General features: G+C 40.9%; 2 protein-coding genes across 2 annotated transcripts in view; one reads left to right on the plus strand and one right to left on the minus strand.

The window, feature by feature from the left end:
- Nucleotides 1-6423, plus strand: part of sart3 (spliceosome associated factor 3, U4/U6 recycling protein) — a 48975-nt gene extending 42552 nt beyond the window's left edge. The window contains exons 16-19 of the mRNA XM_022666871.2: nt 340-809; nt 2166-2318; nt 3378-3565; nt 5845-6423. Coding sequence (XP_022522592.2) covers nt 340-809; nt 2166-2318; nt 3378-3565; nt 5845-6022 — 989 coding nt within the window. The 3' untranslated portion in view covers nt 6023-6423. The remainder of the gene's footprint in view (nt 1-339; nt 810-2165; nt 2319-3377; nt 3566-5844) is intronic.
- A 6559-nt stretch (nt 6424-12982) lies between these two features.
- Nucleotides 12983-15127, minus strand: LOC125787056 (uncharacterized). Its single transcript, XM_049470835.1, has one exon. It carries the CDS (start codon nt 15014-15016, stop codon nt 12983-12985), a length of 2034 nt encoding a protein of 677 aa, XP_049326792.1. The 5' UTR covers nt 15017-15127.
- Between the last annotated feature and the right edge of the window lie 6815 nt (nt 15128-21942).

Consider the following 21942-nt stretch of genomic DNA (forward strand, 5'->3'; position numbering starts at 1 on the left):
TTATAGCTGTTTTGCCATTTGCTTCAAAAGTGACGGATATGTATTTTGGGCTAGATTAGACTGACTTTGGGCTGGATATTTTTGTTTGATCAGGCAACCCTGCCTACATTAATGTTCCTGAGCTTTTAGGAAAATACTATGAAACTAAACCTTAATTTGAAAAATCTTAGTTTACACAACACTGTCAAAAATGAAATGTATTATAAGTAGTAGCCCGTGACTGCACATTTATTTCTCCTTCTGGCCTCAACAAGAAAAGTTTGGACGCCCCTGATATATTACATTGTGTACAAAAAAACAAGTATAAATACAGATCTTTCTGTGTTGTGTGTGTTTTAGAAATGTCTCATAAGAGGCACCGAGGCGAGGACAATTTCAGTCCGGCTGTCTCAGAGGAGCAGATGGAGACTGAAAGCGGACTGTTTGGACGTCGTGCTCCTCCGCCACGCAAAGCAGAGCCTCCAGCGCCTCGCAAGAACCAGCAAGCGATACCAGAATCCGCCGTCCGCAAAATCTCGGACATTCCACCTGAGCAGCGCAAAGACTCCAGCAGCGTGTTCGTTAGTAATTTATCTTTTACCATGGAGGAACCAGAGGCCAAAATGAAAGCTGTGTTTAACGCCTGCGGGACCGTCGTGGAGGTGCGGCCTGTGTACACCGCTAAAGGAGCGTTCAGAGGATACTGCTACGTGCAGTTTGAGGACGAGCTGGCTGCCCAGGAAGCGCTGAAGCTGGACAGGGTGGAAGTGGACGCAAGGCCGATGTATGTGTCTCCCTGTGTGGATAAAAGCAAAAATCCTGATTCAAAGGTATGTCCTAAAGTTTTTTATAAAAGCTGGGTAGTTGTATTGATCAGGAAAAATAAATGAACTGTGACCCCACAAATAAAAAAAAGCTCAGTATTTAGAGTGTTTAATGAGCGTCTTGGAAACTTTAAAATGAATATTGATTTGCTTGCCCTGTTGGCATTTATACGACGTCCTGTATTTGTCTAGCAATATACATTGGTCACTATTAGTGTTGGACACTATACCGATACTACAGATACTACTATCTTAATGATTGGTCATTAAAAACAATCCAATACTCCATTTATTTAGTACCGGTACTTTAACCTAATCGGCACCAGCAGCCACATTTGACACAAACATCTCACCTTGTCAATTCTTTGCCTAATACCTGAAGAATGCTTCGACACATCAGCGTACAGCGTATACTGTATTTAAACAGTTAATCATTGTTTAGAATCATTGATTTGAATTTGCACTCGATTCATGTACTGATTCACTCTACTTCAAGATTCTTTTCTTGAACTTTGATTCCAAACAGGAGCGTGGAGGGGGCCAGGCTGATGACTTCACTGACATTTTTGTACTTTTTCTGTTTGAGAGGGGCAATTAAACAAATTCCTTAAAGCTGTTATGTTCATACATGAACTGAATGCAGAATAAATTACATGAAATGAAGAATAAACTTCATCACATAGTCTCTTTTTTTATTATTAATTTAAAAACGACATTTTTTATTTCCTGTTCGAGATCTCGAGATCACTTATTCTATTAATTTCTGATGTTTAAGCTTGTTACTAGGGTATCGTTTCAGTGTCTGTATTGAGACATTAAGGCCCAGGTATCATATTGAAAGTCATAATTTTGGTATTGTGGCAACACTAGTCACTGTTCGCTTACTGCTTAACTAAGCTCCAGACTTTAAGTACTGGCTTTTGGAGATAAACAGAACATAGTCAATCCCGGTAATATTTCGATAATACAACCGAAAAATGTATGTTTTGTGGATATCCATTTATGTTAGCTGTGTGCTGTGTTGCTATGCTAATAGCTATTGACTGTATGGGCTGAAAGATACACTCTGGACAGGGGTATCCAGTTAGAGGTGTTAAAATTCTGTTTTCTTTCCTTCATGAGACTCATTAGTCCTACACATTTACAGACATTTAAGGGATTGGGTTCGAGTCTGTGCACGGAGTGAGGAATACATCAATAAATTGTATTTATAATTATGTCCTCTATGAGACACTATCACTCCTGTAACCTTTTCTGCTCCGTCATGGTTAATCTTAATTTTTCTGATGTATTGTTGCATATTTTCTTCTTAAACAATGTAAAAGTTTTCTTTACTGATGTCTTGTCTTCTGTATTTGACAGATCTTTAAGTACAACACGTCAATGGAGAAGCATAAGATCTTTATCTCGGGACTGCCCTACACCTACACTAAGGAGCAGCTGGAGGAGCTGTGTAAAGAGCATGGTGGAATCAAAGCTGTCCGCCTCGTCACCAACCGCGCCGGCAAATCCAAGGTTATTCACAATCTGTATATTAGTGCAATGTATATCTGTACAAAGCTAACAGTACAACACTTTCTATAGCTGCCCTCCTTCCTTCTTTCCTTCTTTCCACACACTTCTTCCCTCCCCACCTTTCTTCCTTCCCCACCTTCCTTCCTTCCCCATCTTTCTTCCCTCCCCACCTTCCTTCCTTTCTTCCTATCCTCCTACTAAGAGATTGGTACAACCTGTGGGTGACCCTGCCGGGTTGATGTTCAGTAACCTAGCTGCTGGACTTTAATCATTTATTGCTGCACCACCTCCCCCGTTTCTAAGGAATAAAGATGCCCCGAAATAAATTATTATTAAGCTATTATTAATAGCTATAATTTTGTTACATTCTTTTGTTCCACCTTAAATTATGCAGCCTTTGTTGTCTGTTGCACCATTACCACTTAAGGTGGAATGTAGCCAGGCTTTTTTTTTTAATGCTTGTTATAAATAAAAATGGCCATAAAACACAAAAACTACATATCAAATTATTTTAGTATAGTGACTGGTAGTTATTTATCTTCCCAGTGATTCTCATATCCCTCTGATTGAAGTGTGCCTCTAAAAAGTTTTGGGGCCAATACACAGTACCTTAACACTTCCTCTTCCTCCTCCAACCTAACAAGAATTGTGACATGAACGAGAAAACAGATAATGTCAAAGTATAGAAAAGTCTCCAAGCTGCCGGCGCTCAGAGGGAGCAAAATTGGCCCTGCTCCCTCCGGGTGGGTAGATGGCGCTCTGTCCCCACATCACTCCTAAGGTGATGTCCACAGCACAGGGCGTCTGTGAGCTGATGTATCGGAACCGAGCCACTGCGTTTTCCTCTGAGCGTTAGCGCTGTAATGCTACTCGGTAATGCTGCATCAGCAGCAGCTGGGAAAGAAGCGTGTGTTAGTCTTCACCCTCCTGGTGTGCCAGACAGTTTATATATCTTTATATAAAGAAGTATATAACCTTTTTATATTCTTATAGTTGTTCACTGAGACTCAAGTTTATCATTTTAAAGTATTTAAATCATATTGTCGTTGTGTTCTGCAGGGGCTGGCATACGTGGAGTTTGAGAACGAGACACAGGCGTCCCAGGCCGTACTGAAGATGGACAGGACAAAGATAGAGAATTTTACACTCTCGGTCGCCATTAGTAACCCACCAGCCAGGAAGACGGAGGGAAGTTTAGGATCGGGCCGTGTGCTTGGATCGATGATGCCTAGGCAGCTGCAGGGAGCGTAAGTATAACGCCGTTTTTAACACTGTAAGGCGCACTAAAAATCCTTTAATTTTCCCCAAATTTGACAATGCGTCTTATAATCTAAGCTTCCTATAAATAAACGGAATCACTTTACTCGGGCGCCCCCAGTGGTGAGACCTTACTAATTAGAAGGGAAACATGGCAACACCCTCGTTCCTTACTAGTGGCGCTTAAAATGCGCCTTATAATCTGGTGCGCCTTGTGTATAAAAATAGACCACAAAATAAACTAATAGATGTTCATTGATAGTGCGCCTTATAGTCCGTAACTTAGAGATCTCTAGTACTCTGTTGGCATCTCTAGCCTGAACACAAGATGAGATACGGTTGGACATGAAGGCATACAGGTACCATATATCATTCTGCAGCACATTTACCCACGTGTTGCAGCTGGGCCTGTAGACCCTGCTCTACACTTGTGGGTTACTGAAGCTGGTGTCCCAGCTGCTCCAATAAATGCTTGATTGGTAATAAATCTGAAAACCGTTTGTGTCCCGTGTATTACTACAAGGTGCGACCAATTGTCGTATATAGTGATTCTTCAGTTCATCAAACCAGCAGATTAATGCGCTAACCAGAATGCCTCCGTACTTAAACCTGACTGTTGTCAGATCCCTTACAGGACCTGGAATCATTGCTAAAGACACTGCGGATCCATTTCATAGCAGTCTAGGTTTCTCGTTTACAGATGAAGGAGGCAATGGGCTAAATGTGTTTGAGTGTGCTGTAGGTTCATGATATAGCAGTCAGCAATCTCTCGCCAAGAGGTACACTGCCAAAAAGTATCCTCCGAAATAATTTTTCTATCGGACAAGAAGGAGAGCACTTTTCATTTAATGAAAGCTGTTTGAGGTGATTTAGTTCTGGGACGTGAATCCACTGCTGATGCATTGTCATGCTAAAAGTTGTAAAGGAATTCACATGGTCAAACAAAAAACAAGAGTCTGTCCATTTGCTAAAATTGAAATAATCAGACCATTTTTTTCGGACTAATTGTTTAGTTTTGGTAAGACACTGAGAACTGCAGCCTCAGATTTCTGTTCTTGTCTGAGTGAAGTGAAACCAAACATGATCTTCTGCTGTTATTGTAGCCTTTTGTAGTATTGTATTGTAGAGAGTTACTGTAGCCTTTCTGTCAGCTCCAAACAGTCATTCAGAGCATTCTCCAGAGATGTCCCTCACCAAAATGCAGAGCTGAATAGTAATGACAAGTCATCACTGTACTGAAGCACTACAGTATTGTATCTTTATCTACTGGAATATTATTTTTACTTCACTATTGTACTTAACTGCCAAAATGCTGTATCTACTAATTACTAAAATGCTGCATCTACTAATTACTAAAATGCTGCATCTACTAATTACTAAAATGCGGTATCTACTAAGGCTAGCTGTGGTTAGTGGCTAAAGCCGCCCAATAGCACTACACTGAGGAACCCTGAGTGTTCCAGCATAGCTCGTTTTAACACGGTAAATGTGCAGACTACAGGTTAATCACCTCTGAATCGTAAAAGACCTACGGCTTAGTAATGCTAATACTGCTGCAGCTGTGCTAGTCAGGGTTAGCAGCAGGCTACAGGCAGGTAACACTCAGATCTGAATGGCTAAAGAACTAGTGCTCAGCGCAGTTAGCCGGTAATGCTAAGGCTGCTCCAGCAGTGCTAGCTGGGGTTAGCAGCAGGCTACAGGCCGATAATACTTTGTTCGGCAGTAGAGCTAGTGCTTAGCGCAGATAGCGGGTAATGCTAATACTGCTCAAGTCTCAGTGCTGGAGAACTAAACTGAAAGTCCTGTATAACTCTGTACTCCAGCAGAGTGGCTTTACTGCTCCTTAATACCTGACTGGTAAAAGTCATACATAAGGCACATTGACGAAAGAATTTTAAGTGCACCTATTAGTGCAAAATATTTGGTACTTTAGTGTGGAGCTTTAAGACACTTCAACTTCTACTCAAGTCACTTTTGTGATAGAGAGCTTGTACTTTTACTCAAGTCTGGGCCTCTAGTACTTTATACATGTCTGCCAACAAACCACTTCCATCTGCAGAACTGCTGCTCGCTGAATGGTGTTTTTATAGCCCCTTTATGAGCGCACTCCAGATCTTGCAGTAATGATCAGCAGTTATTGCTCTGTGACTGTAAAATATGATGTTTCTGTTAAATAATCTAAATTAATAATGAAATAATCAAAAAGGACTCAAACATTGTCACATCCTTGACTCTAACACAGTTTCCATGTTCTGATTTCTGACTGCAGTCGGGGTAAAGGACGGACGCAGGTCTCCCTACTCCCTCGCTCTCTACACCGGCAGAGCGTCCCCGAGGCCAAGACAGAGAACGGCACGACGGCCAAGCAGCAGGACGGCATAACCGATGGCCAGGGAACCAAATCCTTGTCCAACGAGGACTTTGCGAGGATGCTCCTGAAGAAGTGACACCGCTCGTATGCAGCACCTGAACACGACTAAATTAACCTGCCTTGTGTCGGAAGCCATTCTGTGTCCTTATTACCGCCGGGAGGAAGACGCGAGCTGCGTTTTATTTTTCTGTAAATATGTGAAACGCCCCCCAGATTATATTAAAGGGAGAAAAAATAATTTTAACACAGTGTCAGTGGAAACAAGTGGGTCGATTTGTGTGTTATTGGGTTTTTTTTTTTTTTATTTGATTAGTTTTTTTGTGTTTTATTTGAGTGGGGGTGGCAAAGTTGGGGGCAGAATGAAGTATTTTTTTATCAAGATGTCAAAGCAACTATGTGAATCGTTTTAAATAAGGTATATGCAAGAACTTGATATTTACTATGAAAGCAAAATGTGTTATAAATGAGAAAATGGTCTTTTTTCTTCTTTTTTTTTGGGTCTTCTTCATATGTATACTGGTTATATTTTCTCTATAGACTGCTTTGGTCAGCCAATGCACATAAAACTTTGCCTTTTATTCGAGGCAAGTAAATGAAAAAAAAAACAATATAGAAAATATTTGCTTTACAGAACTGCATTTGTAAAAATAATTTATTTGCAGTGCTAGAAACCTGGGATGCTCATTTTGTCGTGCTTGTTCTAGATTCCATGCTCCGACTTCAGAACTCCAGTAATAAACATGCTATCCGAGAACATCATAATAGAGAAAACAAACAAAAAACAAAAAAGAAAATCTCAAAAATAGTAATAGTTAGAAAGGTCTTGTCAGCTGTTTTAAAATCTAATATGTAAGCACCACTTACTCCCCCATCGTTGGCTTTTTACTGCTTTTCTTTACCAGTGAAGTATTTTGGTATTTTGGCATTTGGTTGAGATCCCAGTTCTTTTGTTCACCAGACAGAAAACATTCTTCATTTTGCACAAAGAAACCATTTTAAGTTGAATCTTGTATCTAATTTAAGGCTTGACCGCTGGCCCAGCTTTTTGGGGGCGTGTTCCCTAACAGCTGATGCGTAGCTTGCAAACCTGCCTTACCCTGTTGACTCAGTATTGGCTGCGGCCGGAGAAAGATGGCGGCTGCCGTGTTAAACGAGGCTGGAGTTTCTGGTCCAAAGCCAGACTGCACAAATCTAGAAGTTCTGTACAGATGCTGAAGCTCTGTAGAGAGTTCTCTCGGCTGTGGTTGAGCTTGGTTTAGTCTGGCTGTGATGTTGCCTTGGACCGTTTTCCTTTTTCCTCCATTAAACTGAACGTTGTGTTTCTAATAATCTATGCAGGTGTTAATTGCTAGAACCTTCCACATTAGTTTACCTGAACTCAACCCATTGCCTACACCATTGATCCTTAAACTATTCCTCCGGAACCGCAATTTCTGCCCCCACCAGTCTAACCTACAAAGGGCTGGTATGGCTAGAGCAAAGTCCTTATAGGAAAGTCTGTCAGAGACAGAGATTTTAACCACTGGATGGTCTCATTAAAAGAGTCAATTTAAGGATAAAAGAGCCACTTATGCTTATGCTGTGAGTGGGGAAGAAACAGTGTGCTACAGTCAAAAGCTTCCCTCAATGTGGAGATCTGTGCAAGTGCAGTAGCCAGAACAGGCCAAAAATACAGTAATGCTACAGTGTGTTCATGATGTTTTGTCAGGTTTTATGAGTGATTAAAACATGTTGAAATGATAAGCTGAGTATTTTGGTCCCTCCTCATTTATAGAGATGGCAGGCTGGTCTCCAAAGATGGCCACTGAGAGAATTGCTTTTGCTAGGCTATTGCTTTAGTTATTTCTCAATGAAACAAAACCGAAATACTGAAAACCGAAGATCAGATTACCATTTCAGAACATTATAAATAACTGTTAACATCAGACAAAAAAAAAATAGTGAACGGTTGGAAGTTTTTAGCCACATAATGCACAGAAAAACACTTGGTTTAGCTACTTGTTCTGGCTGCTGCACTTGCGCAGATCTCCACATCGAGGGAAGTTTATCTCATCTGTGCAGTGACCCTCCTCTTCTTTGTAGAAAAGTGGTGTTTTGTCTATAAACAGATGCCGTGTTGAGCATTAAAACACTCCTATTCATGTTTGTTCTACCCATTAATAACATCTCTCACTACTTCTTTACTATATTGGTCTTTAACCCCCCTATGATAGAAGATGTTGCAGGATTTTTTCTTGAATGTTTGATTGAAGAGAGAACCTGCAGCCATACCAGCTCTTTGTGGACAATATTTGTGACCTTCCTAATTGACCAGAATATTACTGGAACCCAACACACTTGGAATAAGGCAATATATTTGGACCTGCTATGGGTCCCTGATGACCAGTTTGAGAACTTCCACAGCTGTGCTCTGTTTTAAATTGTCCTCAGGAACTCCTAGATGGTCCAGATTTTGGCGTAATCTAGCACATAATGAATACAGCGCAAATGTGGAGTGTATGGGAAGGTCTGTGAGGACTGTTTGGAAAGCCACAAGTCTAGAATAGTTTTTCTTAAAGCGGTGCTTAGCAACCTTTTCAGATGCTCCTGGTATTGTTGCTCTTACTCAGCACATTGAGACTGTGTTTAGATTTTTCAAAATGAAAATTACAATCAGATTTGTACTGATGTGTCTCAGTCTGGATGCTCTGGATGCATGAATCAGATCTCAACAGTATTTTTTGTGTTAAGTCCAAATCAAATGCAGAGTGACTGCTAATTTCGGGGTCCAAAAATGGTACGACACAAGGTTTTGCTTATGTCTTCTCCTGTAGCTGTTAGCACAGGACCCCATACATACAACTCTGGAAAAAAATAAGAGACCACTTCAGTTTCTGAATCAGTTTCTCTGATTTTGCTATTTCTAGGTTTATGTTGGAGTAAAATGAACATTGTTTTATTTTATAAACATTTCTCCCAAATTCTAAATAAAAAGTGTCATTTAGAGCGTTTTTTGCAGAAAATGAGAAATGGCTGAAATAACAAAAAAGATGCAGAGCTTTAGACCTCAAATAATGCAAAGAAAACAAGTTCATATTCATAAAGTTTTAAGAGTTCAGAAATCAATATTTGGTGGAATGACCCTGTTTTCAAGCATTTTTTATGCATTTTGTCATGTTCTCCTCCACCAGTCTTACACACTGCTTTTGGATAAATGTATGCCACTCCTAGTGCAAAAAATCGAGCAGTTCAGTTTGGTGGTTTGATGGCTTGTGATCATCCATCTTCCTCTTGATTATATTCTAGAGTTTTTTTTTAATTGGTCAAATCAAAGAAACTCATCGTGTTTAAGTGGTCTCAAAATCCAGTCTGATCACTTTCTTTTATGAGGACAGATTTACGATTCTGCATCAAATTCACAGTGAACGCTATACATAGCTCATGGTGTATCCCAAGACACAACTTCCCAGAAATGTCACTATGCCTCGTTCAAGGCTGACAGCAGCAGCTGGGATTGGTCCGCTGATCCTCATAATCCCGCCCACACCTTTCTGCCTTCACGATTAAACTGCAGAGCGGTGCAGACACACCAGTGCACAAGTATAAACCAGTCTTTACAGTGTGAACTGTCATTTAAATAGATATGAGACCAGAAACAAATCCGATTGGCCTGAAGTCTGAACACACTGCTAGAGATGAAAGCATCCCTAGTTAAGCATCTGAAGGTTCCTGAGCACTGGTTTCCCACTATTCTACACCTGTGGTCATTAAACACTGATGGAGAGAATCAGGATGGAGATGATTCCTGCAGGAAGGTCAGTTTCCAGGATGAGGTGTGGTGACCTCTGCCCATATACTGTACTGTGTATATACTCATCATCAGTTCATCTTCTAGAAGTCATAGAATTCACTTCCTTTTGGATAAGAATGGAAGAGTGCACCCGTTCACCGACTGTCTCTTAAATGATGTTGAAAGTGTTTAATTATTTGATTTTCTAAGTCTCGTAGCCATCGTCCGTGAGTTCCCCTCGCCAGTGGTTGAGGAGTGTGTTTGAGTGTTGTTCACCTCCCTCGGTGGTCGGCCATAGTTTTGTAAGACGTTTGTATATTTTGATCTGAAGGAATAGTAGCTATATGTATTTGCTTATGATCACCACAGTGGCCTAAAATAGTACAGAGAAAAGAAAATGTGCTGTTGCGACGTCTTGTTCAATATCTTTAAAAAGAGAAAAAAAAAAATCTAAATCGGTGGTAAAATTCAGCATAGATGTTTTAAGATTCGTTTCTCTGTATTTTTTCCTCCAATAGGAGAGTGGTGTTCTGATTTTATTCACTGAACATGTCCGTGTCCTGGCCTTTTCCAAAGGCACTGTTCTTGTTCACGTTTGTTTTTTTATATATATATAATTTTACCCCTAAATTCCAGATCTGGTTTTGTCAGGTAAATTGTATGATTGTGTTTATTTTCTCCTCTCTGTTCTTCCCTGCATTGTTTAAGGCCTACATAGTTTAATTATAACAATTAAAATGTCACATGTACAACCCCCAACTGTGTACAGTCCCCTTACTGGCATCATCATTCCTAAATTTCCTTCGATAAAAAAAAGAATCAATTAATCTATCAGTCAATCTATCTATCTATCTATCTATCTATCTATCTATCTATCTATCTATCTATCTATCTATCTATCTATCTATTTATCTATCTAACTATTTATCTATCTATTTATCTATTTATTTATCTATCTATCTATATCTATTTATCTATCTATCTATCTATATCTATTTATCTATCTATCTATCTATCTAACTATTTATCTATCTATCTATTTATCTATATCTATTTATCTATCTATCTATCTATCTAACTATTTATCTATTTATCTATATCTATCTATCTATCTATCTAAGACTGTAGCTAATCTGTCGATGTGGTGTGTGTACAGTGGGGAAATAAGTATTTGATACACTGATGATGTTCCAAGTTTTCCCATCTACAAATAATGGAGAGTTCTGTCATTTTTATTAAACAAAATAAATGTACATAAATATTAGGGCTGCAACTAATGGAATATATTTTGGAATTCGAATAATCTGATGATAATTTTTCGATTAGTCGATTAGTCCACGCTTGTTTCTGCCATGTCCTCGATCTCTAAACACATTAGAAACAGCTGAACATGAGATTTAAAAGGCATTTAAATATCCAGATGTTTAAATGTGGAAAGTACTGATATTTAGTGAGAAAAAAAATGTAATCTGTTGAGTTTTGGCACTTTTGGAGATGCAGACTAATTTGAGTGTAAACTGTGTAAGTGAGCCATTTACCCCCATTTATCTTCCATTGCACTTCTGTCCCCGTCACTTTGTGTAATGCAGTACTGTAACAAATTAACGATTATTCGACAATTAAATTTGTAGTCGACAAATTTAAACAATCAACATTGTCGATTATATCGACGAATTGTTGCAGCCCTAATAAATACGATTTAAAGCTTCATCGGATTTTACACAGTCCTAAAATATTTGTGAGAGGTAAAAGTGTATGAACCTTTGCTATCAGTATCTGCTTTAGTAGCAACCTCCCTTTGAAGCCCATTATTCCATACAAAACAGCTTCAGCTCTGGGATATTGGTGGGTTTACTCACATTAACTGCTCACTTCAGGTCCTTCCACAACACTTCCATTAGATTAATGTCAGGACTTGATTTAGCCCTGTTCCAAAACTTTAAACCATTCTTTGGTAAATCGACTTGTGTTCTTAGGGTCGTTGTCTTGCTGCATGACCTACCTTCTCTCGAGATTCAGTTCATGTCCTGACATTTACCTTTACAATTCTAAGATATAATTTATATATCATAGTTACATTCATTATAGCAAGCTAGCCTGGCTCAGACCACCAAGTTTTACAGTTGTGTTACAGTTTTTTTTTTTGCTGGAATGCAGCTTTTTCCTTTCTTCAAACATAACAGTTCATTTAAATCAAAAAGTTCTATTTTGGTCTCATCCATCCACAAAACTTACTTCCACAAGGCTTCTGGCGTGTCCACGTGATCTTTAGCAAACTGCAGACAAACCGTTGGGTTACTTAACGTAATCCCTGGTTCTTTGATAACAGAGTGAGGTGTTTCACTATGGGAATCACCTTGGGCGTGACCAACTACGGAAGCTCTAATTGCATCAGACAGGTCGACTTGTGACTTGGCTCTGCCCCTGCCCCTTAGCCACGGTCTACCTCCTCCTGAGAGGGTTATTCTAGAGAGATTTCTTCCCGTCCTAGTGCAGGAAGGGAAGTGTTGGTGAAACACCTCACTCTGTTATCAAAGAACCAGGGATTACGTTAAGTAACCCAATGTTCTTTTTCTAACTTCGCTTGGTGTTTCACTATGGGAGATATAGACAACTCCCGGACTGCACCCTTTAGACAGCAGAGAAAAAGTACCGGCTAAGTGTCTAATTAGAAAAATTAGGCTCACCAGCCTGCAGTACTACATGAGCTAAGGATGGACCTGAAACATCCAAACTGTAGAACCGTGCAAACGTGTTCCCTGAGGCCCAGCTCGCAGCAGCACAAAGGTCCAATACTGACACTCCTTTAAACAATGCCTACGACGTTGCCACACCTCTAGTGGAATGGGCCCGCAAACCTTCCGGTGGACGTAAGCCCTTACATATATATGCCACAGTTAAGGCCTCCACAATCCAATGAGACAATCGTTGACGAGACAAGGGTTTTCCTTTATGAGGAGTGGCCCATGATACAAACAGCTGATCATGTCTTCTAAAACCAGCTGTTCTGTTTATATACTGATGCAAGGTCCTGACAGGACACAAGCAGTTCAGCCTCTGATCCTCCGCCGTGTTAAAAGGTGGGGGGTGAAAAGCCGCCAACTCTACTGTCGGGCACCTGTAGGCGGAGTCTATTACCTTCGGCACAAATGCAGGATTAGGACGCAGGTGCACCTTCGTGTACCCTGTGTTGATATAATGTGCGAGTAGAATTAGCTCTGGCGCATTGTATAGTATCAATGACAGCAGGTGGCAGGCCCGCCGCATTTAAATTCCACCTCTCACGGGCCAGGCCCAAAGAGCCAACTTGTCTGGGTGGGGATGATATATTTCCCTGTTCGCTTGCGACAAAAGGTTCCTCCTCAAAGGGAGTGGCCAGGGCTGACCCGCCAGCATCTGGACGATCTCCGCCAACCAGTGCTTCAATGGCCAATGCGGGGCTATTAGTATAAGAGACAGACGCTGCTCTCTCACCCTGGTTAGAGTGGGAGAAATCAGACTTAAGGGGGGAAACGCATAAAGAAGAATGTTTGGCCATGGGTGGGCTAAAGCATCCACACCCAGAGGTGCATTTTCGTCCCACAGGGAAAAATACAGAGGACACTGCGCGTTTTCCCGCGAGGCGAAGAGATCTACGGCTGCCTGACCGTATCTCTGCCACAGCTGCATCACCACCTGCGGGTGAAGCCCCCAGTCTCCGTACAGAGGGTTTCCCCTTGACAGAAGATCCGCCCCTCGGTTCAGTTTCCCCGGTACATGTGTCGCTCGGATCGATAAAAAACGGGTGCTGCTCCACAGGAGAAGCTTTCGCGCCAACCGGTATAACTTCATTGAGCGTGTTCCGCTCTGCCGATTTATATAAGCCACCACAGTGGAGTTGTCTGTTTTTACCAAGACGTGTTGGCTTCGGAGAAAATCCTCGAAGTGTCTTAGTGCTAGAAACACTGCGAGAAGTTCCAGATAATTTATGTGGGCTAGACTCAGCTGGGGGGGCCACGCCCCATTTACAGCTCTGCCCATTAGAGTCGCTCCCCAGCCTAGAAGGGACGCATCCGTCGTTAGGGTAATCCTCGCGGACATGCCCCCCAGGGGAATCCCTGTTGTCAATACAACGGGGTCCCGCCAATGACGGAGCGCTGTCATACACGCTGCTGTCACTTTGACAGGGCGATTAAGGTGACGGTGGGTGCACAGTCGCAGAGACGCGACCCAACGTTGAAAGTCTCTCATCATGAGAAGTCCCCATTTCACTACTGAAATCGCTGAAGCCATGAGCCCCAGCATGCGAAGACAGAGCCTTAACGAGACAACTTTCCCCATTCGAAAACGGGATAGACATTGCTCAAATGACGTCACTCTTCTCTCCGACAGCCGAACTCGGTAGGAGAAGGAGTTTATAGTCAGACCCAAGTAATCTGTGTGCTGTGAGGGCTCTAGAAGACTCTTGTTCCAATTTATTTTGAACCCCAGGTTCTTTAGGTGATTTAACACCGTATTGGAATCCCTGAGTGCTTGTTCCCTCGAGCAGGAACAAACGAGATAATCGTCTAAATAAGAGAAAATCCGGATGCCATTGTTCCTCAACAGAGCAAGCGCTGCTTCCACACACTTGCTGAATACCCGTGGTGCCAGCGACAGACCAAACGGGACCGTTTGATATTCGAAGGCTTTGCCCTCGAATGCGAACCTGAGATATTTTCTGTGTGCAGGATAAATGTCTATGTGAAAATAAGCATCGATTGTCACAAACCAATCGTGCTGACGAATCGACTGACATAGCTCTTTGTGTGTTAACATTCTGAACGTGTATTTGCGCAGATGTCTGTTTAACACACGGAGATCCAAGATAGGGCGGAGTGATGCGCCCTCTCTCTTTGGAACGACAAAATAGCGGGAGTAAAAACCCCGCTGACTCTCCTCCTCTGAGATCACTCTGATCGCTTTTTTGTTTAACAGGGATATAATCTCGTCCCTTAAGACGTGAGCTGAATCCCCACTGGCCACAGAAACCAACACACCGTTGAATTTCGGTGGTTTTATAGCGAATTGTAGTCTGTAGCCCCAAGAAACTGTGGACTGAACCCATGGGTGAACTGTGCATGCGCGCCATTGGTCTGCCCGAGTTGCAAATGAGCCCTTGTCACTGTCTGCGCAGACGTCGCGGATTGATGATGTCGGCGCCACTGGGAAACAGCGCTCTCGCCTCACAGGAGGAGCGTGAGCTCCCTCTAGTGGCTGCAGACAGGGATAACTCTGTTTCTCTTTTATTTTGTAATGTGGGAAACACATCGCCCTCGGCATTTCGCTTGGCTGCGATATTTTTATTTCTTTTGAACTCAGTGCTTGGTGACACTTGAAACAGTGATTTCTCACAGGTTTTAGAACTGAAGAGCCCTCTGAACTGAGAACACTGGGGCTGCACACTCCCCCTAACTTTCTCCGCTTGGCGGGAGAATGGGGAGTAAAAGGGAGGGGTTGCCGGGGTGTCAGGCAGTCCGCTTCTTCTTCCCCTCCGCGGGGGGTGGAGGCGGTCTATTCCTAGCTGCTACGGCCGCATAGGACGGTTTTTCCCAAGAGTCCGGGGTTGGGTTTTCCCCACGGTCCGGGGTTGCCTGCTCTCGGTCGCTGGCTGGCCTGAGGCCCCGCGCTTGGCCTGCCCCCATGCTTCGCTCTTACAGCCGTAGCTGCGAAACTTTGCTGAGCCAGTAGGGGTGGGTCGTGGCACCTGTTTGCGTGGCAGACACAGGTTAAAAGCCTCATCTTCCTGCTTTCTGAGAGTGATGGTTTCTCTCATTTTTTCCAAAGCTAGTCCGAAAAGACCTTTGGTGGGGTCATAAGCTGCGTCCATTATCTCCGCCTTTTGGCTGTCGCTAAGGCCTGACAGGTTCAGCCAAAGGGCTCTCTCCCCTGCCACGGCCAAGCCCATGACACGTCCACAGCCCTGCACTGCGCCACGTGAGGAGCGGAGAAGCAGGTCATTCACCACACAAATTTCGTCCCAGAGAACAGGGTTTGGAGCCCCTGAATCCAGCTGCCGTCCCATTTCCTCCAGAATCTCAGCCTGATACGCTGAGAGGAGTGTGACAGCATTGAGAGAGCACACTGACTGAGCAGCGTATTTGTAAACACGCTGAAAAATGGACGCTGTAAGGTGGTCCATTTTACTGGGTAGAGAAACGCTGGAGGAGGCGGAAATAGCGCGGCGGTTATTGTGGAGGTGGTAGGCCACTGAAGACTCTACTGCTGGGGGTCCGGTCAGCCCCAACTCCGCCATCCCATGGATCTTGTGGGCCCTAAATTGGTGATCAATATATGCTATATTACCTTTATAATAATATATTTGGATAAAAAGTCTAGAGTTCACTTAGTTCTGTTAAAACAGGTGTCTGACCCTTTCTCTGAGGCCTGTACAGTCTGTACCAAGGCGTGAGGTGCTGGTCGAGGCGACCTTGGACTTTGTCTGAAAAAGCCCAGACGTTGCGCAAGATCAGCTTTCTCTCACGAGAAGAGTGCCCAAGTGAAGGAAAGGTGGAGCTTAAAGCCCCCACCTTTGTTCACCCAAATACTGTTTAAAAGTGTGTGTATTCCTTTGTGCTGTCAGAAGACTGGAGCCTCCTGACCCTATCTGGCTGACTTCAAGAACAATAAAAGATCAACTTAGAACTTCGGAAAGACTCGTCTTCTCCTTTCTTTAAACTTGAGGCACTCGTCTGTTTTTATCTTCTTTCTTCTGAACTTAAAACTTTTATATCGATGCATGAGTAGATAAGTTCTAGAGCTCATTTTAGCTAGCCCAGGCTTCCCTCTCTGGGAGGCCTAGAAGAGTCGTGAAATAACCGCGACATTTTGGCGCCCATAACGTGGGGCACGATAAAGAGCCCATACGCAGTAACGATTAGAGACAAACAGCCGTGACATCCTGTGGCGAAGAGCAGACAATCCTCTTCAGTGCTGAAGGAAAGGTGAGCATTAAGACCTTTTTCAGTTTAAATACTAAAAGTGAAAATATTGTATTTTCTTGGTCACAAAGATGTCATTGCCTTAGAGGTTAAAAGAAACTTACAACTTAAATAGGAAAAGATAATATAACAACCAACTGTATAAAAAGCAGACGAGGGCTGTGATTTAAAGAAAGATATATACATATTTATAAATATGTGTATAACATTATAAATTGAAAGCAATTGACCAAATTCAATAAAAAATGCCTGATGGGCATCTTAGCGTCTAGACGCCTAAATTCAAGTAAATTACAATAAAATAATTGTATGTTAAATGTCTGTCTAGTGTATGTTGTATGTTTCATCTCCCGGGCGTTAAAGACGGGACACGTCATAAGGTGCGATCTCGAAAGCACGACGTTAGACTTGATAACAAAGAGAATACAGAAAAAGAGAAATATATAAGAGCGACGCCAGAGAGAGAAGCGTGCGCTAAAGAGAAATATAATAAGAGCGACGTCAGCGAGAGAAGCGTGCGCTAAAAAGGCCTAAAAAGAGTAAGAGAAAAAAGGGGAAAAGACTTGGACACCTGTCTGTCTAACAGAGGGTAATAAGAAACTCAAGTCCGTCTCTCTGTTCCATGAGCGTAAGTTGAGACACTCTATCCTGACTGTTTACAGCGGAGATTGATTTTCACTCGTAGAAAAACGCTTAGTGCAGAACGCCACTGTAACTGACGGAGAGACGAGGGAGCTATCCTAAAACAGGACTAGCGGGGTATATGTTTTGTGTTGTCTGTTTACAGTCTGTCTTTAATAATGTCTGAGATCTCCATTTTTGTTAAAATATTAAAATGATGGCTGTGCAACATAGAGGTACCTATGATCATTTTGTGTAAATTATTATTGTCACATGTACGAGTGTGTCAGTGTTGAAAGGGTTTGTGATGATTGATTCCCAGGAGAGAGGTGATTGCATGTATGTAAATGTTATTAGAAATGGTTGAATTTGATATATGTACATTATTGCTGTGCAATATTGCTGCATAGAATGAACTACTCTAATTAGCACAGACGTGTGCTGAGAAGAGTTGTTAGAATAGTATCTGTTTACGTAAAGCCTAACAGGAAGTTTTGATAGAGTGTTGACAGAAAGAGAGAGAGATAAATAAATAACAGAGATCTCTAGAGACCTGGGAAAGGTAAATGTTATGTGTTTGTTTGTCACTGTCTTTGTTTAAAAGCATATGCTGTGGTTACCATCTTGAATGTTTTTAGTATATACAGAGCTCTTAATATATGTAAATTTATAAGCACAAAGCAAGAAAATACACAAGAATTAAATAGATCTATGACACAAGAGAAAAAGTGCTAACAACATAAATGTTTGTCTGTAAACTGTATATTTGTTTATAAACCATCATGAGCTTCTTTGAGCCCGAGCAGTACAGCTAATATAACGGGACAAAAAACAGTTATTATAAGTATAAAATATTATTGATTCCATAGACCCCAATACACTGTATTAGTGGTAATATAACTTTTATGAGCTCCTGAGCCGAGTCATAACGGTTGAGGAGACATAGACTGAGATATTCCCGATAATGAGCCTTTTGGAGAGACAGAGATGTTTGCGGTTAAACGCTGATCAACGAAGAGTGTTGAAAAATAAGCTCTGATCTACCTCTAAAGGGACAGAACAGTGTCACTGATAATTATACTAGTGAAGTGTTCAGTATTACTTATCAATGAAAATGTGTTAAAAATGGATGCTAATAATTATGGAAACATGCTTATGAGCTTCACATTTATATTGTTAGGGTGATTATATAAGAATTATGACTATACTGAGATTGAATATGATTTAATGTTTCAGCCCTTGCTCAATATGTTTTACAAGTGAAAGTGTTATTTTCCTTGAAAAGTCGTTAGGAACTTAAGTACGCTACTATTAATAGTACGTAAATTAATAATGAATGTTTATATTAGTCTATGTTTGCAAACAAAGCCATTACTGCCTAATAATATGTGCGTCTCTTAGTCTATTCATTTTTACAGGCATTCAGTTAACCTCAGTTTGCAGAGGGAAGGAGAGATCGGGGGCGAGAGAGGGGCAGACAGGCCCTCACCCACACACACACACTCTCACATACTCTCTTGCAAACACACACTGAAAAACACTCTTACTGTACACACTGCGCACCTACACGCAGGCGGACAATGCCTTTAACAATCACACCTATAGTTATATACGTTAGTAAACACCTATAACATGAAAGAGACCATGGAAGAATTTTAAAAAACTATATGATTACAGAAGACCCAGAGTTTGTCACACAAGCTGCTGTCTTTACTCTCTCAACAGCCATTCCTAATGATCTACAAGGTGCAACAGGCACGCAGACTACACCTAATGTTTCTGCTATTATTTTTAGGGAAAACAAAACTACTAAGTATTATGGAACAAATACAGCTGACCATATATTCACAACACATGACTGCTCCATTACTGTATTCAGAATCTTGATCAGTCAAGCTGGGAAGGTATATTTTGTGAAGTATATACTGGCATTGATTGCTCACCAGCAGGTGTATGTGTAGATATTCCAACATCAGTTTATCAAATAATTGAGAAAGCTGGAGCAGACAACCCAGATACTTACTGAAGCTGTGACTGGAGTTGTTGTGTGATGTGACATGATTGTTATTGTGATTAAATTAAAAGGGATCTCAATGTGATAATGCAAGTTAAATTATCCTGCTTCTTTCACACATGGAAAGACTTTAATCAAATTCTTTCAATATGGAAAACCTTCTAAAAAGAGTACCATAAATAATGTGACCTTTGCTGGTACTATTCCTCATCTGTTACGTTGATGAGGTTATGATACATTACAAAATCCTTATTTTTTCATTCTGAAACTCTCACCATAAGACCTGGTGTCACACCATATGACAGATCACATCACACAACAATCTGAATGCAGAAATCTGTATTGTCTGCATTCAGCTAACAAATGAACTTGGTTTGGCAAATGACTGAAACCATTTTCGGTTACATCTGACTCACAAAATTGTTGAATAACATGTGAATCATGCTCAACATAGAATACATTAGCTACTCCACTTACTGTATTCATTACACTTTAGATACAGGAATTCTATTTTTTTTTTCTTCCTTTTTAGTAAATCATTGCATTTTTTTTTTTTGTTGAATGAATATTATTGACATGAAAATAAGCCGAACAATGTTGGATCTGAAAGCTGTTGATATATAATTATAAACAGTGGGCTAGTAAATATTGTGACACATTTTTGGTTTCTACTTAAAACACACACTGAAGACTCATGTGTTTATGATATATGACTCTACTATTGGACTATTTTGTGCTGAAACTGAATGTTCAGGTGTACTATAGTGAACTGCAACTGTGTTAGATGAGCGAATGCTATACAAGTATTAAATTTGTGAATAATATGCTATAAACATGAGTTAAAAGGACAACTGCCCATTTAAAAATAATAACAAATATAATAATTACTTAATTAATAAAAATGTGATATGGCATGGCACCATATAACATTCATTTTTGGGACAAAATGTTTTTGTTAGGGGTGGATTATCAATACATGATTGATAAATAAATTACTTAATTTGTTTATTTGTATTACAGATCTAACTTTGTGAACTGTGATTGGGACAGTCACTTCATATAAGCTTTTTCTGGTTTTGATTGTAAATTATAAGAAATTAAATGTTAACCCCATTAATGCTCTGTAAGTTCATATAAAACAGCACTTTGTACACAATCTCATCAAAGTTTTTACATATTCTTCTGTAATTCATCTATATATATTTGACACGCCAATGTACAAAACTCACAGGCTGCTCAATTTCTTTCTTTTTCCTGGTTATTTTCTGGTCAATAGAACGCTATGTTAATGACATTGGGTATGATTCTTTCGTATTTTATTTTATTTTGATGTTTGTTTTGTTGTGCCTTGTGTTAAAAATTTTGGTTAAGCAAAATATTTCTGGTCTTACTGTCCAATGCGCTGTGATTCACGTTTCCTTATTCTTATAATGTCGGACTGACTTGTCATTTTATGTCCTTCGACCCTTTCCCTGGAGACTACGGGTCAGGGTGAAGTGCTAGTAACCTCTCCCTTGACCTGCACCGTGCCTTTCTACGTGGCGTAAAGTCACAAAAGGCGGAAGACCATCGTTTTACCCTTTTTTGCTACTTCCTGTTTTCTGGATTTGAACTTTGTACTCGTTTCTTGATCTTTGCATTTCTTCTCCAACTCTGTGGACTACTTAATCGAGCACCCTTTGCATTTTCATCCCATTGCTCCATTATTTGACATTATAGTTTGACTTATTGTATTCTACGAGTGCCTTTCACTGTTTGGTGAAATGTTTGACGTTGGATATGTATATTGTGCGAAAGGGGGGACAGGCTTATTTTGGATCACTTGTCTACTTTGACATGCTTAATTGGCTTAAATTGACTACTTTTTCCTACGCCCACATTCCCAATACAAGTGAAGAGGAGCCCCTTACATCGGTGGGGCCTACGGTGTGTGCATTGTTTTGGTTAGCTTGCACGTCTCTCATAGGGGAACTATGAGATAATCTGTTTCAGGTACGACCTATTGACCTGTGACTGCCTGATCAGTTATTGCATCTGGTTCTCAGGGGGGGCTTCCTGACCTTGACTTCGTTCGGGGCTGGCTTGCCTATACCTTGGCTCCTGGTGTACCCTGCTGTATCATAGGCTCCGGTTGGGTTGCTATTGCCTGATGCCATGTTTGACGTGCCACACTATGCTCGAGCAGTCGCCATTTTTCAGATTGAGGTGGGGAATGTGGGGTAACAAATGGCCATCTTAATACTCAAGATGTGTACACTCTTTCAGGACCTGTCTGACCCTCCTGATGGACAATATATTATTATTTGACTTACATTTATAATCATTTAGTAACATACCAATCATATATACTCATCACTTTATATATCCTATGTATGTAATCCATTTTGTTGATCCATATCATGTGTGAGTCTTCATACCTTTTGTAGTTACACCATCATTTATTCATCTGTTTTGGTGTTATAGATGCTATGTATAATCATGTATTTCCTACTACTCTGTCATATTTGCTCGCATTTATGCATGCAAATCGTGTTGGATCAGCATGGCTTGATATGGGCTTGGGACTTATAAATAGCACGGAACCTGCACCTTAAAAATGTTAAAACTTAGTTCAAACCTTGATCTTTATTTAC

Source organism: Astyanax mexicanus, chromosome 22 (genome assembly GCF_023375975.1).
Source record: "Astyanax mexicanus isolate ESR-SI-001 chromosome 22, AstMex3_surface, whole genome shotgun sequence".
Taxonomy (NCBI): domain Eukaryota; kingdom Metazoa; phylum Chordata; class Actinopteri; order Characiformes; family Acestrorhamphidae; genus Astyanax; species Astyanax mexicanus.